The sequence below is a fragment of the Hetaerina americana genome, unplaced genomic scaffold (genome assembly GCF_022747635.1).
Source record: "Hetaerina americana unplaced genomic scaffold, ioHetAmer1.1.p SCAF_38, whole genome shotgun sequence".
Classification (NCBI taxonomy): Eukaryota; Metazoa; Arthropoda; class Insecta; order Odonata; family Calopterygidae; genus Hetaerina; species Hetaerina americana.
In genome coordinates this window covers 2905190-2922579 of record NW_027286963.1, presented here as the reverse complement: position 1 = coordinate 2922579, position 17390 = coordinate 2905190, and the positions used below count along the sequence as shown (strand labels likewise).

General features: G+C 40.9%; 1 protein-coding gene across 5 annotated transcripts in view; it reads right to left on the bottom strand.

Moving 5' to 3' along the window:
• Positions 1-17390, bottom strand: part of LOC139691580 (glutamine and serine-rich protein 1-like) — a 52842-nt gene that overhangs the window by 27217 nt on the left and 8235 nt on the right. For 2 of the 5 annotated variants that reach the window (XM_071589468.1, XM_071589471.1), the window contains exon 2: positions 411-1164. In XM_071589468.1, coding sequence (XP_071445569.1) covers positions 411-1128 — 718 coding nt within the window. In that variant the 5' untranslated portion in view covers positions 1129-1164. Of the gene's footprint in view, positions 1-410; positions 1165-16314; positions 16461-17390 lie in introns of those variants that run through there. The other 3 variants (XM_071589469.1, XM_071589472.1, XM_071589470.1) reach the window with 3 other exon arrangements.

Genomic DNA, 17390 nt, shown 5'->3' with positions numbered 1-17390 from the left:
GTAATTTATAGAGACACTTACTTTGGTTTAAGGAAAGAGAGCAATACACAGCTTAATGACACAGATTTAAATAGAAAAGTTCAGGTGGCTTCTACGGTAAAACAATAATGAATAAAATGAAAAAATAAAGAATTCAGAGCTAAAGAACTAGTTGATGTATCATGGGGTATAGATTATAAGGATATTTTATGTCAAGTTAGTCAGGGATTATGTGCACAGTTGTGTTTAATGCCAGGGTCCATCATACTCTCACACTAAGCTGATAGACAACTGTTACAAATGTTAATGATAACAAAAGAGGTATACCTTTCTGAATGAACCAAAGGAACTAGAGTATATGTAGGAGGGGAATGGACACAACTCTATCATGAAGTTTATGAAAAGAACAAATTCAACAAAAATATACCAACCTTCACTAGGGGCATTCTTTCTCTTCCTTCCCCTTTTCTTCTTCTCCATGACTGCAGGAGTAACTCCAGAGGACATGTCTGCCACCTTCTCATCAATGTTTTTAGCATCACCATTTAAAATCACAGAAATTTCATTGTCAGCAGACCCTGCCTCATTATCATTACCAGAGGAAACCCCTTTCTTGTTAGTTTCAACATCCTTCCCAATACTTTTTCTCCTATCTCTCGACATTTTACCACTTTCTTCCACAGAGTCTTCACTCTGTAGGTCACCTCCGACTGAGGGACCCCCTTCATCCCCACTCCTAGCCTTCTCAGTCTCCTGCGTGTCAGAAAAACATTCATCAACCTCACTGATGACACCTTTCTGACACAACCTTTCTCCATAATCTACCGTAGACTCATTGCCATCGGTACCTCCCGACTCACTTTCAACTTCAGACGTGCTTCCTTTGTTACGCAAGGATCTGGATGCAGGTGCTACGTTATGTACCCTTGGTCTCCCAGGCTTCCTGTTTTGTTTTTCTGGTTTTGCTCCCGGTGCTTTCTGATCCTGGTTCAAACGCTTGTTGCTAGCAGTCAAGATGGCTTTCCTTTCGTCCATTGTGATTGTGAAACGTGCACTGACTGGTTTCCCTCGTCCACTGGGCAACTTCTCTCCTTTTTCACCTTGGATGAATTTGAGGAAGCAATTTAGGAATCCAGACTGGGCAGACATGATGAAATTTCTCACGTTATTATCTCAATGAAGAACCTAAAAAAATGTAAGAGGACACTTCCTCAAGTTACAAAATATGATGAGGAAATGTATTTAAGATAACACAATAAAATAATAAAAATCATTAATGGTATACAAAAACAACATGGAATTTACAATGGCAGCATAGTGGCCCGTGAGAACTACCAAAAAAAAATCCACTAATTTACAAGCTCTCAAGAAATTGGACCTAGGGGTAAAGAGATGGTCCTGATGATGATTTGATGGGATGAAAGAAAAGAAAATTGATGAGACCCTATTAATCAAAGAGGCTATTGCATCTGATTTCTCAAGGCACATTTAATACCCAATAGTATTGATAAGATCCCAACTATTATCATCTTGGAATCATTTCAATAATTTTTATACCGTGTATTTGGAATATATTGGTCTAGAGGCCTAACAACTCTTCCAGGAACTATAGCTGATATTTCCACTCCAGAGATGTATCGACTCCACTCCACAACCTCCTTCCATACATTTAACACCCTCTTGATTTCTTGTCATTGCCTGAATGACACACACCCCACATTCAGAATTAGTACATTTTTACTTCCCATTGGTCACCGGTTCCTGAAATAACCAATCCAATTTCAGCTCTAATTTACTCCCACCAATTACCCTGTCTCTCCATATATACACCACATGTATCTTATTACAAATTTGTATCTGATGAGATATTATTTTGGTTAAACATTGTGTCAAACCAAATAAATTCTGTGACAAAGTATGTTCTCTCTTTCATTTAATGGATACCCATAGAGGAGTTGAAACAAACCTTCAAGGACCCACACTCAACATTTTTGCTGATACATAACAATATTTTTCCATAATCAAATTATCAAAGTAAATACCAAAGCATTTAAATGTTTGCAAATTTAATTTTCTAGATAGTTTCACCAGGCGACCTCAGATCTTTCTAGATAGACTTTCAAGTAAAAAACCTCAGATCCACGGAACACTTTGAAGTTCCTTAAAAAGGCTCATTTGACAGAATTACCCTAAAAAAAAGTATGGGTTAATTGATTTAATAAAGATTAATTTCGATGATTTTTTGCTTAGAAAAATAAACACCTCCACCCTATCAAAATATAATCCATTCCATTTTGGTCAAAAGTAATGTCCTAGGAGTAAAATATTAAGCTAAAAATGAAAGGTGGGTATAGCAAAACAATCAACCATCTAGAGCACATAATTATTACAGAAAAACATACCAGAGTTGCCCATAGTTCAAGGAAAAACCTCTAATACATACATAAATATGTATTTTGGGATGACGTGAAAGTTATTTTTACGAGACAGATGAAATTCAATTGTTCCCGGCTCAACTTTGTGGAAATTTATGTTCATTAAATGAAGAATACAATGTATTCTTCATTTAATTATAGATGAAATTGACTGGAAATAGTTGACTAAAATACGACTTATTGTTTTCAACTTAAAGAATTCAATGAAAGTACAACTACATTTTGTCTAATGCTCATAAAATACATTGACAATATACCACTTTCAAACATGATAGACAAAACCTTAAAAATACGTTTTACTGTTGCTCAATGTTTTCGAGCCATCACCTCATGAGATACGTGTACACAAACTGCAGCCCGCAAGATAAATTTGTATGTGCAGAAAACTCAATGTTATAGTTATTTAAAGATTTTGTATTTTTCCACAAACTTTATTTTAAGATTCAGTGTGTTCCTGTGGCTAAGATGTGGAATGTGGTACCTCTTCCGAGAAACTAACCATGAGGGGGGAAAACCAATCAATGTACTGGATCACATCCACCCTTCCCATGCCCTTCCACCATGCCATGTCCCAGCCACAGCACAACCGTCTCTTCCCTTACCCAAATAACTCTGACCCCTACCTTCAACATCCCACCCTTCCTCACCCCACAACTACAGCCATCCCCTCTTCTCTGCCCAACGTGTATATATTCCAAAGCGGGGTATTGAGATTGTGCGGGGGCTAACGTACTGGCTTCCCACCCAGAGGGCCCAGGTTCAAATCCCGGCGGTGTTGAATATTTTTAAGTGGAATCTCGATCCCTACTTGAGGAGCTTTGTGGAGGGCACTTTGAGTGAGTACACCATCCGTCGGATGGGACGTTAAACTGCGGACCCCTTGGCACCTTTCGTAAAGAGTAGGCTAATGCCGATGCCGGGTTTCTCTCCACCCTTCATCCTTTCCTGTCCATCCCCTATGGTGCAAAATGACCTTAGCTGTTGGTCGCCTCCCCTAAATACTTTTACTACCACATTCCAAAGCTGCATGTGAATGAAATTTGTACCTGATGATGAGGAAAGTCTGAACAAATCGTTAATCTCACAATGATGCCTGCGGAAAATTACAAAATCTTGTAATATGGAAACCAAACAGTTCCCTGATATGTAGCCTCTAAACTGTTGAGCATATTTAATGTTATACTTAACATCAAAACCACCAGCAGAATTATTTTCCGATGAAAGTGTTTTCTGAAAAATAGTTTATTTGCAGTTCATAATCATATTCTTACTAACACAGATTCCCATTTACTGAATTCAACAGAGATTCACTTAGTTAACACTTAAAAGCATTGCAATTGTATTACTGCAGATCCGTTAATATTCTTAACCTATTCCATAAATCAAGGGTGGGGGGGTGCTGGTGAACCCCTCTTACTCCCCTCACAGTCCATTTGTCTTATACTAAAAAGACACCTGCACAGTAGGCTTCTGATGTTTGTTGTTCAGTGCGCACCATGCCAATAGCAAATTATTTACGCACCCACCAAGAGATGTGTTATGCATAGAAATGGGATAGTCTGAAAATTATCTCGGTATGTTTCATTAATTTGCGGTAACTACCACGATATCAACAAATAACATTAATTTTCAAATTTCTTCTCTTTGATAAGAGACTTCATTCATGAAACATTATTTCCCAAATTAGACAAATATAACATCTGTGCCAGTCATTATTATGTCAAAGAAAAATAACTGAATAATGAATTACGAATCACTTTGCTAAGGGACAATAAACCTACTAACTTGAACTGAGGTTATTTCGCTAATACAGTTAAGAACTTAAAATGCCTTGAGGTAAACCATTCCTCAGTAAACATTTTGAAACTTCAACAGAGTGGAAATGCACGAAATTTATTGCATGGTCTACAGTGTGCATTAAATTGAAGTGGAGTATTTGAAACCAGTACCGCGGTAGAATCTGCCTCTGATCTTTTGTCACATAATTGCTTTATATAACAATAAAGGAAAACTCTGTATAAACAATTATCATAATTTCATGCTGGCTAATATCTCTGAGTGACCTTTGATTCTCGCATACCCATTTTTGAAGATATTTATCATTTTTGGAGGGTAATTATCGTAGCGTCATTGTAGCATCATCATACTGTAGCATAGGAGAGCAGAATTCCCTTGCGCTAACTCATTTGTCTTTTATGCATATTTTCAATAATTTTTAGTGTACCACCATGGAAGAATAATATTTGTGTGCTTTCATGGGTGGAATAGGAGACGTTTGGTAGTCATGTACAATTTCCTTTATTACTAGCTTTTCTATTTTCGAATTTATTACCTGCGATATGCTTCAAACGTAGAACTAATTGAAAGTTACCGTTATTTACCCAACTCCACCTATGCAAAAAAGGCTGGCGCTTCACACGGAAAATTTACGCTGACTCTCGTTTCATACATTTCAAATGCTGTTGTCGCCATTCCTGAAAAGCCCACTACACGGAATTAACAAACGAATTCCGGGCTTGATTGTTTTTCCTTAGACGGCCTCAGGCGGATTTCGTATCCACGAAAGCGTGCGCTGCACGGGATACGAAATTCGAGATACGGGTACCGCGATCCATTTCCGCGACCATTGTCATTTGGGAGAAGGTTTACGTAACCTGATGGGTACTTAAAATTGCACAACCAATATACGAAAAAACCTAAACAGAGTTGGCTTCTCCATCGTTTTCATATGCATCGTGATGTTTCATCGATTTCTCCAATATCAAATCAATTGCTTACCATCTAAGAAGCATGCACATTACTCTGAGGGACGCGCAAGCCATACTCATCAAACTACGTGCATATAGATGCGACTGGCTTTTGTGAATAATTTTTCAAAGGATATTCCTACGAGTTAAACTTATTTTCGTGAACATGTAAGTTGGACAATTTTTCGTGGGACTGTAATATTAATCAAATATTACTTATGCTCTTCAAGAATCAGTCTGTTAAATCAATACGCATTTCTGAATTTTCGCTCGTCTTTTCGTCCCGCTAACATAATTCCTGATTGAGGCGCTATGAGATAAATCGAAGGAGAGAGAGAGAGAGAGTAAAACAATACCGACTAGAAAAATATTATTTGTCGATTATTAATATCTATATTCTCGGAAAATACGGACAATGTTCTCTCAACCATGGCAAGGGTCGATGGCTTCTGGGTATTAATAGTTGAGGTGCTACATATGCATTGCACCGTTAGACAGTGTTAATAGAACAAAGGAAAAAAAGATTGACCCTAACATATGCTTCATTTACTTATACGCGTATTAAATGTCTCAAACCTACTGTGAAATTTAGACCCATCATCCCTTACCCAACACACTTAACTAATCTCACAGCAGAGTCAAGAAATGTTATCCAATAATTCAACTGGTACCTTGTTTTCTTCTCCAATTTCCTGCTCACGAGTAGTTCTCAATGGGAGGTACCGAGAGATGCTGGCCCAACACTTCTAAAATTCACCCACTTCATTATGGGACAAGAATTTTAAACTATCAAACGATACCTTTCAGACGAACCTGTGTAACCTAACCGCTTAATCATGTCTAGATCAATTGGATTATCTATGAGCATAAATTTCCAAGTAATGCTTGATTTAGTTCGACTGAGATCATACAATCGTGCCGAATGATAATGATACGTGTCATTTCCCCAGCAAGATCATAGCCTCAACTTTATCCAACCACGTGAACAGATAAGACAATTATTATTAGAGGTAATTCCACCAAAATAAGTTATTGATGTACCTAGGGAAGAAGCAAACATGCTCAAAATGTGGCTTAGTCAATATCTAATCTTGATGACAAGAAACACAGGTTTTCCACCAGGCCTTCAAAATTCTCTTTAGGCATCCGTAAGTTTATCACTCGTTAATTTAAATGCATTCAGACAGTAAAAACATTCAAGTTCCCGGAATCCTCAAAAGGAAAATATGAAGTCTGCCTTTTCAGCTCATCGCGTGTTAAAAATCCGCTAGTTAAATCGGACATGCTTATATGCTCGATAGAAATTATCTTTCGTAGAGTTCATGAGCAATTTTCGCTTTCCAACAATTGAACAATTACATTATATTGCATTTACACACAAGAATTGCAAAGAACAGGGGGATTTTATTTACATATTTATTTTTGATCAAGTGGATAGTCGAGATGATTGAAATGCAATGATCAATAATTATTTTGAACCGATTTTTCCTTGGAATTGCGTGGAGGTTTCAGAGAGACAACTATGTTCTTACTTGATTGTCATGATATTGGTTCGGTACGTCGTACGTCATGCTTCGCCGATCATTCCTAGTACTTTCTTCTTACTACGACCTTAATAGACGACTTAAACCCACTTGCCCAACACCGAATCTTTTCCCTAGTCCACATACATGTAAGAGGGCTGGCGGACACAACTTGTAATTCTCAGAGTAAGTGAAATCTATGGAGTTACTTGTTATCACTTACAAGTAGATAGTACACTTGCATGTTTGCCTAGCTCGAATATAGGAACTTATCCGTTGCGATTAGACTGGTGGGGGAGGCCGTTGGCCGAAACATTTCCGCTGTGCGATGAATGTAACATAAAAACGCGGAAATACTACCTTGATCAAAAAGTTCCCGGAATAACCACCGTGTGGCGCTCCCATCGTTCCGATTTGAGTTCTGTTTTTTTTTGTTAAATTGGTACATCTGTTGTTGATATTCCCTTTAAATCTTAGTGTCATAACTTGACATTTGCAAAAGTTACGTAGCCAAGAGTACATCTATCTCTGTGTGTGTTGGCGATTTTTTACAATTTCAGAAATGGATTTAAATTTGCAACAACGAACTTGTATTAAATTTTGCGTAAAAAACGGATTTAGTGGCGCACGGACGTTGGAAATGTTGGAAAAGTGTTTCGGCAACGATTCTCTAAAAAAAACGGTCGTTTACCAGTGGCACGAGCGGTTCAGAAGTGGTCGTGAGTCAATCGAAGATGATGAACGCAGTGGCAGACCATCGACATCGAAAGTCGGTGAAAAAATTGATAGAGTAAAAGAAATGTTGGCCAATAACCGCAAATTAACCATCAGAGAAATAGCGGAGGACTTGAACATTGCCTATGGATCCGCCCAAGACATTGTGGTTAATGATTTGGGTTTCCGTCGTGTAGCAGCAAAGTTGGTGCCAAAAGACCTCAATTTCATGCAAAAAAGAGACCGTGTTGACGTCGCAAAAGACATGATTTGCGAGGCTGAATCCGATCCCACATTCATCAAAAGGATCATTACTGGAGACGAGACGTGGGTTTATGAGTACGACACGCAATCCAGACATCAGGCAAGTGAATGGCGTTCACCAAATGAGCCGAGACCAAAAAAACCACGTAGTTTTCAGTCAAAAAAGAAGGCAATGCTGACGGTTTTCATGGATTACAACGGTGTAGTGCATCATGAATTTTTGCCAGAAGGCCAGACAGTAAACAAAGAGCATTATTTGGGCGTTATGAGACGTTTGCGTGAAGCAATTGGCCGAAAGAGACCAGAAATGTGGGCAGAAAACTCGTGGATTTTGCACCATGATAACGCACCGTCGCACAGTGCTATCATTATTCGTAATTTTTTGACGAAAAATGCAACAAATACCATCCAACAGCCACCGAATTCACCTGATTTGGCTCCCTGTGACTTCTTTCTGTTCAATCGAGTTAAAAAACCATTACGGGGAACGCGTTTTAGCAGCCGAGAGGAAGTAATGGAAAAATCGCAGGAAGCACTGATGGACATACCGAAAACCGACCGTAACTTTTGCAAATGTCAAGTTATGACACTAAGATTTAAAGGGAATATCAACAACAGATGTACCAATTTAACAAAAAAAACAGAACTCAAATCGGAACGATGGGAGCGCCACACGGTGGTTATTCCGGGAACTTTTTGATCAAGGTAGTATACTACCCATATCCTCCTCTTCAACAAGCCCCTCTTCAACTCCGTATACTTTCTTGTTCCCGTAATTCCTCACAACATCCCTATCCTATTGCTGCCCCTTCCTCGTTTGCCCAACATTCTCCCCTCTATCACAGTCTTCAACATCCTACTACCGAATAATGTTTTGCATCCATTTTCCCCGTCTCCTTATGATTTCTACCCGCAATCCCCTCTCATACCCTACCTTACAAGGTTCGTGTAAAGAGTATCGGGAAAAGTTTCGAAAAAAACATATTTCAGATATTGCTCCAATGCCTCAAAATTCTTCATAAGTACATCCCTTGAGCGTCGACACACTTTTTATAGCGGCTTTTCCAAGACTCGAAGGCTCCCTATTATGCGGATTCCGGAGAGTCCTTAAGGGTACGTGGGCAAGCTTAGCTTAAGGCACTTAGGGTCCCATGGTGGGGCCCGTTGAGGGAGGATTCCCCTTCTGGGAATGAAAATAGTCTTCTGGTGCCAAGTCGGGAGAGTAAGGGGGTTGGGGAATAGTCGCTTCGCGTTACCGAAGTCTTCGCAAGCAGACACTCGACTCTGCTTTTGGTCGTCTTTCAAGACCTTCGGGATGAGTTCAGCGCAGATTTTTCATACCACCAAATTTTCAGTGATAACGGTGAGCACAGTCACTTTATCAATGCCAATGCAATCTCCGATGAAACGTACAGTTAACTGAGTCTGAATTCAGCACTTAACGCACACGTTGCCGTCGACGACCGTCCAGCGCGGGGCTCGTCCTCCACACTCTCTCGGCCATATTTGAAGAGCTTGTTTCAAAATTAATGTAAACGTGGTGCCATTGGAAAGTGATGGTATGTAGAATTAGCTGACGACGTGACTAGCCGAGTACTACATAATGTGCAGCTGAAGAAAAGCCCGCGGAAAGGTTTCTGAAAAGGCGAAGAGATAAACTCACTCCATGTGGCTGTAAGCAGGAAAACGCACGAGAAATTGATCGAGTAGAGGCACGAAGCAAGACCCCGTGTGCTACAAAGTACGTAGGAGAGTATACATATATACGGAAGTGACGTTGGCCGATAATATGGCGGAGAGATAAGTGAAATTAATCCTAGGAAAGACGACCAATGGACGAATCCCCAAAATGATTTTAAATTTCAATTACAATTTAAAATTTCGTTCAATCCATGAAAAACACCGACCGAAGTAAAATAACGGATATCGAAATCTATAAAAAGTCAAAATACTCTTTTTCCCTTGATATATTTAGCGATCCTCGATCTTTTCGCTTGTTTAAAATATAATTTTTCCGCAAACATGTACGTATATATGCCTTTCACCCATGCATATCTTTTCAGAGCATTAAAAAGATTGTTATGTTTTTTCCCCTTGCCCCTCAACCCTTAAACACCCTCCCTCATCCCTTACGTTTTCCACCTGGTGCTGATATCCCCTGCCACACACCTTTCACATGGATAGCGGGGAATTTGCAAACATGCAGATCACAGTGAAACCAAGGTGAAGCACTCCAGCAGCCATACTCAAAAAGTATGATCACAACAATGCATGAATTCATATGACATAAAATGGTATCCTAAATCTCTACCTGACACCGTTGTTCCCTCGTAAGGTACAACGTAGATGAACGGCCCCCACCAGAAAGATATGAGCCTGGGACTTAAAGATATCCTTCAGTAAAAACGGTAGCAATGCTGATGGTATGATAATTAATGAGGTATTAATGGCAGAACTTCACGCAAGATGTTCTTGTATAAGACGCGTATGTAGATGCTAGTTTAAGTTTCTGGGGCTGCGGCCCACGAAATATTATTTAGTATAAAGCCTGGATGTAGATTTTAGATCATTTTAATGCATTCTTCCAATAATTTAGGATATGCGTTACATACATGGGTATGTCAGCAGTTAGTATATCCATTTGCATGTGTGTAAGTACAAATGGTTTTTGCATGACTACAGGTATATACGCCTCTGTGGGTGTAAATTGGCATGCATTTCTTGGTTGTGGTTGTTGTTTTATTCTGTTGTAAGGGGCTTAACAGCCCCCACCACACGTCCTTGCAGGGGCCTGCGGGGTATCATGTATACGTACGCGTTCCTCAACCCTCCCTTTCATTTCCCATTCCCACCTGGTGCACCCCCTGCCACACACCGTTTTAGTGGAATGCGGGCGGTTATTATGTAGCTATTTTAGTTTGCACAAAGCTCATTTTAGTTGCTGTTAACCTCCGCAAGGACGGATAGAAGATGGGTGCGTGCCCCTACACGCAGAAAGGAAGAAAAATATACGATTAAGTGGGAGAGAAAATACTTTCTTCTAAGTTCCCAAGGAGGCATTTAAATTTAGAAGGACGTGAAAAATTAAATAAATCGTTTAACCACCGTTTCATTATTACAGTAAACAAGCCAAAGGTTTTTTGGGCTATGGTGGAGTTCATCTGACTCTGATTAATCCTACAGAGCGAATGAAGTTCACCGATTATAAGGGTATTGGGCAAGTTCCTCATTTCACATCTCGCCGGAGTTTCCCAAGAGGAAAGGTGAAAATATCATACAAAGCTTAGGTGACACTGAGGACGCCCAGAGGGGTCACCCGGGACCCTACGGAGAGAAGCCCAGCGCTCTAACCATTGGATTACCACGCCCCTGTTCATTGGGAGTGAAACTATTACCAAAGATCATTAAATCTGCTAGCTGTGGAGCTCTTTGCATAATACTACGACCTTGATAGACGACTTGAAACACTGGTCGACTGAGTCTTGCGAAGTCCACGTGAGAGGGCTGGCGGACATGACACGTCACAACTCAGGGCAAGGTAAGCAAAATCTTCAGAACCGCTCTTTATCACTTTCAAGTAGAGTGTACATTTCCTGTTTTGCTAAATTTAAGTATCGGAACCAACCTGTTAGACTGGACTACATAGCCCACCATGGTATATTTGTCTCACTTACTTAAAAATTCGTTTTATTTTCAACTCACGAAGCATCTAATTAAGGATAGTCGAAAGAGTACCGAGGGCTGAGCGCTGGTTTACTGACTGAAAGGCTCGGCTTCTATTTCGGGTGATGCCTCTGGGCACTCTCAGTGTCGACCAAGCGGTGTGATTTTTCGGGTTTCAAGGACCTTGATTATGCTTCGGGTGTATTGGATCCTTGAGAGGTAGGCTTAATTTTGAAACTAGAGCGAGTGCAGCGCAGAGCAGCTAGGTTTGTGAAAAGTTGTCATGAACAAGGTAGCTGTGTCACGACACTATTTGAATAATTAGGATGAGAGCCACTAGTTGACCGTAGGCTTAAATATAGGTTAAATTTAAAGCATTAATTTGAGGCAGGTTACTTATCAGAGGCTGTTAAAGACATAATAAAGGCACCGACGTACTACGGTAGATCAGATCACGTACGTAAAATCAGGAAGATAGATGATATAACGGATAGATTTAAAATGTCGTTTTTCCTCGTACCATTGGAGATCAAATTAGATATGAAAGCAATCGTGTAGGAGATAATTAGAACTGGCAGTGCATATATTTTGTCAATATTCTGCAAGTAATTTTTTATGCAATTGGTCCATCTTTTTCATAGTTCTACAGCATGATTTGAATTTACATATCCTGTTATTGAATATTGTTTCATAAGTACCTTCTTTCGTGTTATTAACTTTTCCGAGTGCACGATATAACTAATATTTGCGTATAGGTGACATGATTGGGATAAAGCATGCATGACTGGTGACCTAATACCCTGCCCTTGCGGCGGCTTGCGGGGTATTTTGGAAATGCAGATGAGATTTCCCCGGGAAATCATAGGCGGCATACGGAATAAGGGACTGCCCCCTCTTATTACCCTATTAATGTCTGAATTTCAAAAGCTGTATAATATAGGGTTAGGTACAGAGAGGAGAACTTAACCCTCGCCTGTAAAACCAACCTACGGGTTGATTTCTGAGATGATTTCATAAAGAATAACAATTAAGCAACTGAGGGACGAAGAAATACATATGTAGATGGGTAGAAGAAGAAAGTACCATTGGAGATAACTCTTAAGGCAAAGAAGAATAGCATAGCTTGGGTATGCCTTGAGGCACAATGGATCATAAATAAATAGTAAACATATAGAACGAAAAACTTAAGGGAAGATCTGCATGACCTGTATACGTTCGGTGGCGGTTTCCAATACTGTAGACTATGCTCACTTTTGTCCCATCCTATGTAATGTGCGAGCTTCTGTGGTAGATAGTCCTGAGGTTTACTTTAAATGGGGTTTAGCGCCAATATGTAAGTTAATTTTCACATTGAGGACGGTTCTTCATCAGGGGACCGCCTAGCACGTGATTTTCGAGGATTTTTTGTTGAATTGTTTGCTTTGATCTTTAGATGCCCTTCATCTCCCTTAACTCTGTCCCATTCCTCCAGGTGCTTTCATCCCCTGCCACGTACCTTTTCGGCAGATAGCGGTGTATTTATGTAGGTTTCGGATCTACATAAATACCTCACTATCCACCAAAAAGGTATGATGCAAGGGGCGCAAGCACCTGGTAGGATGGGTAAGGGATGATATTGAAGAGGAAGAGTGGACCACGAAACTGGAAGACAAAGAAAAAAGTATATGAAACAAATGAAGACGGGCAGTAGACAGAGAAGATCTCAGGATGCGAGAAGGAATAAACACTGAAGAGAGAGAGGGAGAATGGCGGAATGCAGTAAACCAATCTTATGATTTGTATTTCAGATGATGATGACAACTATGTGAATCAACAAAAAACATTTAGCGAAAATATATAACGAAAGAGGGTAACTGGCCACGTTTAATGGTATTCCACCGCGGAGTATACATCTACATAATACCCCGCAAGCCCCCGGGAGGGCGTGCGGCGGGGGGTGTTAAGTCACCTTCCGTAAAACGGAATTCGCGCCTCTTCCTCCCGTAAAAATCGTCCATCCCTGAACGTGAATCCAGTTAAAAAAGAAATACACAATTCTCCGCACCAACAATTGTAGAAGTTGTGAAGACAGAAACGTTCCCCGCCACACGCCCTTGCGGCGTGTGGCGGGGAACGTTTAATAAGGTGGTCGTGCCACCAAAAATTTTAATCAATCCAGACGTGAGTTTCCTTTTATATGCTCAGTGTATGCTTTTATCCGCTTAATAAAATGGTCAAAGTAATGGGGAACTCAGGAGAATAATTGCGATAGGCAAATAAACCTTAGGAGGGAATTGATGACAGGGACATTGACTAAGTATTTCAGAAAAGGCTCGTCAAAACTTGGACATTGAGCGTACTTGAAGATATGTACGACGCGGAAACATGGTCACTGAAGCAGTATGATAGACGTAGATTGGAGACTTTTGAAATGTGGCTATGAATGATGGAGAAGGTGAAGAGGACAGAAAGATAAACAAATGAGGAAGTGGTGATAGGTATAGAGTGGGAGAAGAGGGAATTGTTTGGAGAAGCCAAAAGGAGGCAGGAAAGAAGTATCCATAGCATATTGATCGGCAGTGGGATGTTGAAGACTGTGATAGAGGTAAGAATATTAGGTAAACGAGGAAGGGGCAGAAATTGGATAGGGCTCTTGGACAGAATGACGGGGGAAAGGAAGTATACGGAAATGAAGAGGGGCGTGTTGTAGAGAAGAATGTTGGGTAATGCTTTGTAAGTAGAGAAAAGAGAAGTATTTGGTAGTTGTGTTCATCCATAACCCACCTCAACCGGTAGAGTACCCATAGCAATAATAATCCCGCATGATCTTTACATAAACCCATCTTTGTAGTATTGCCCCGAATTATTTGAATACATTCTGCTATTGAATATTCTTGCATACAAGCACCTTCTTTTGAGTGCATGGTCCAAATGATATTTGTGTATAGGTGTACTAATTGTGAATGTGCATACATGCCTGGTGACCTAACACTCCCCGCCACACGCCCTTGTGGCGTCTTGCGGGCATTTGTGTAGTTGCAGATAAACTTACACCACATCATGTAACATGCCTGTCACCTTGGCGATACATTTAATTGAGTCCAAAAGTGCTTGAGACTTTCAATTTAAGGTTTTACACAGCAAAATAAAACCGTGAATTCGGATTCTCTAGAGCAAACTGAATTAATACGAGTGAAAAAACAAATTTCTACGTCAGATTTAATTCATGTTCCCTCTTTCTCAACATTGCGTTCCCCTTGTGACTGCTCACCCTCCACTCTTTAGCTCACCAAGAGGTCCATTATTGAAATAGAAAGAAAGACTCGTACTTTTCCACAGATTTTATTATACGGCACGACGCGTTTCACCGACTTGCGGCATCATCAGGTACAAATTTGCAAAACTGACAGAGCAAGCATATATACCCTCAGGACAGAGTGGGGGCGGGGAGGGTTGGAAGGATTTGAGGGGGGTGGGGGCTCGCAGGTGCGTTGATGGATTGTTTTGACCATTTCCAGGCTAATTTCTCGGAGAGGAGTGGGGAGGGGTATGGGAATAATTGCTCATTACAAAGTGTCGTGTTGGGGTTCACCAAGTGCCTTCTAATCTCTAATTGCTCGAGAGCGTCCATTTTTAATCCTTTTGGGAGTGTGTGTAATATCTCTGGGACAAAGTCACTGCTGTGGTTGAATTCTAGTAAATGCTTGGCGAAGAGAGAGTTGTTATTCTGATTTTTGTGACACCTAGCGTGTTCCTTGACTCGTAACTTGATATTCCTGCCGGTCTGACCGACATAAACGCTGTTGCAATCCTCGCATTTCAGTTTATAAATGCCTGATTTGAGAAGGCTATCCTGGGTGTCTTTTCCATTGGCTAGAAGTTTGGAGAGGGTTATGGGTGAGTAGAAGGCTGCTTTGAGTGAGGTGGGTAGGCAGTTGGAAATCCTATATGAAAGATCTCCCAGAAACGGGATCGAGCACCACTTAAAATCTTTAGATACTGCGGGCTGAGATACGAAAATGCTTTTTATGGCCATTGCTTTTTGTTTTTTCCGTAGTAATGTGTCAACTAGTTTGGGGTTGAAACCATTGTTGGTAGCTATATTAGTGATATTCACGAGTTCAATTTTGAAGTTTTTGGGGGAAAGGGGGATGTGTAGGAGGCGGTGGATCATGGAGTGGAGGGCTGCGTGTTTGTGAGAAAAGTGGTGTGCGGAATCATTAGAAATTATATGGTCTGTATATGTGGGTTTCCTATAAATTGCAAATTCGTGTCTATTATCCCTAATTGTGATTGTCAAGTCGAGGAAGTTGATGGTGCCGTTGACGTCTTTTTCCATGGAGGAGATATTCCGATGAAGAGTGTTTAGGAAATTAAGGAAGGAGTCTAACTGTCGGTTGGTTCCGGTCCATAGGCATAGTATATCGTCCACGTAACGAAACCAATAGCCCACGTTTTTGTTATGCTGATTGTCAGCATTAAAAAGATGTTCTTCTACAGAATTGAGGAAGACTTCGGCTAGGAAGGGGGACAGTGGGGAACCCATAGCTAACCCATCCGTTTGGCTGTAAAGGGTGTGGTTGAAACTAAAATAATTCTGGTTAACTGTCATTTTGATGAGGGGGACCAATTCGTCTGAGATATTTTGGGCAATGGTGGAATCCTTGAGTAGTTCTTCCACCCTAAGCAAAGTTTCCGATATTGGTACGCAAGTAAATAAATTGCTAATGTCGAAGGAGACTAGCCTCGCTTTTTCCGGGACATCAATATCTTTCAATTTTCGGGCTAGCTCTATAGAGTTTTTAACTCCATATTTAGGTTTAAAACCTGTGAGATCTCGGAGCAAAACGTCTAATTTTCGTGCCAGAGGGTGTGAAGGGGCGGACACAGCTGAGATGACAGGCCGAATAGGTATGGCTTTTTTGTGTAATTTGGGGAGTCCGTACAACCTGGGGGCGGAGGGGTTCATTTGGATTAAACTAAATTTTTCCCTAGCATATAAAAACTTACACTTGAACACGGCACGTTTCACTTCACTTTGGAAACTCGCGGTTGGGTCTTTGGATAACGGAGTAATAGGATTGTTGTTGATGAACTCAAGGCACTTTTCCACATACACTCGTTTATCCAACACTACGACACTAGATCCCTTGTCAGCTTTCTGGATGATGAGGTCTTCCTTGCCAATAGTCTTCTTCAGGCGTCGGAGGGTGGACGTATGTTGCTGAAGGCTGGAAAAGCGGGTTGTTGTTGGCACTGCTTCCTTCAATGAGGACATGATGATTTCAGCAACTTGGTGTTTGGTAGCCAGAGATTGGTTCCGAAGGGCAACCTCGCAATCTGCGGCTAGATTTTTAATGTCAGTGATTTAATAAAATCTGTGGAAAAGTACGAGTCTTTCTTTCTATTTCAATAATGGATATCAATTACTTCCACGAAGTGAAGCCTGAAACAATAGAATATATTCACCCAGAGGTCTTCACTTTCTTTCCGGCGAAGGCCCCCCCCCCGCTGGTGAGAGTGCAGACGTCGGACAGCACTCGCCAATCTCCCCCATCAATGACGACTTGCGGTGGGCAATTGGCCGTGAATCCCCAGCCTGCGTTCCCCTCCCCGGCACCCAGACGACTACGCGCAGCAGGGGTCCCTACCACGGGACTGACGACTGTCACTCTATACTTTGCGGTTTCTGCCATGCTTGCCAGCCCTTCAATTCAACTTAATATTTTCCCTTGCCATTTACCACTACCCCTCTACACCCTTTCCCTTCCCTCTTCCCTGAAACAACACCTAGACTTCCCCTCACTTACTGTCTTCGGGGAAACTATATTTAGCAATGCACCTACGTGCATTATTCACCTGAAGATGCCGCGGTAACGCGGAAATCAAATATTACTGGAACAATGAAATCATTTAGCTATTAATATACAGGTACATGTATTTAACTCGGAGGTGGTGGACTAGACCAGGTGGGCATATGGAAAACTTAGATAACAGAGGAGAGAACTTTAGGCGAGAAAGAAAGTAGTAGGAATAGGATAGGCATCATTGACTGAAGGATGCGTCGCTTCCAGCTTGACTGGGTA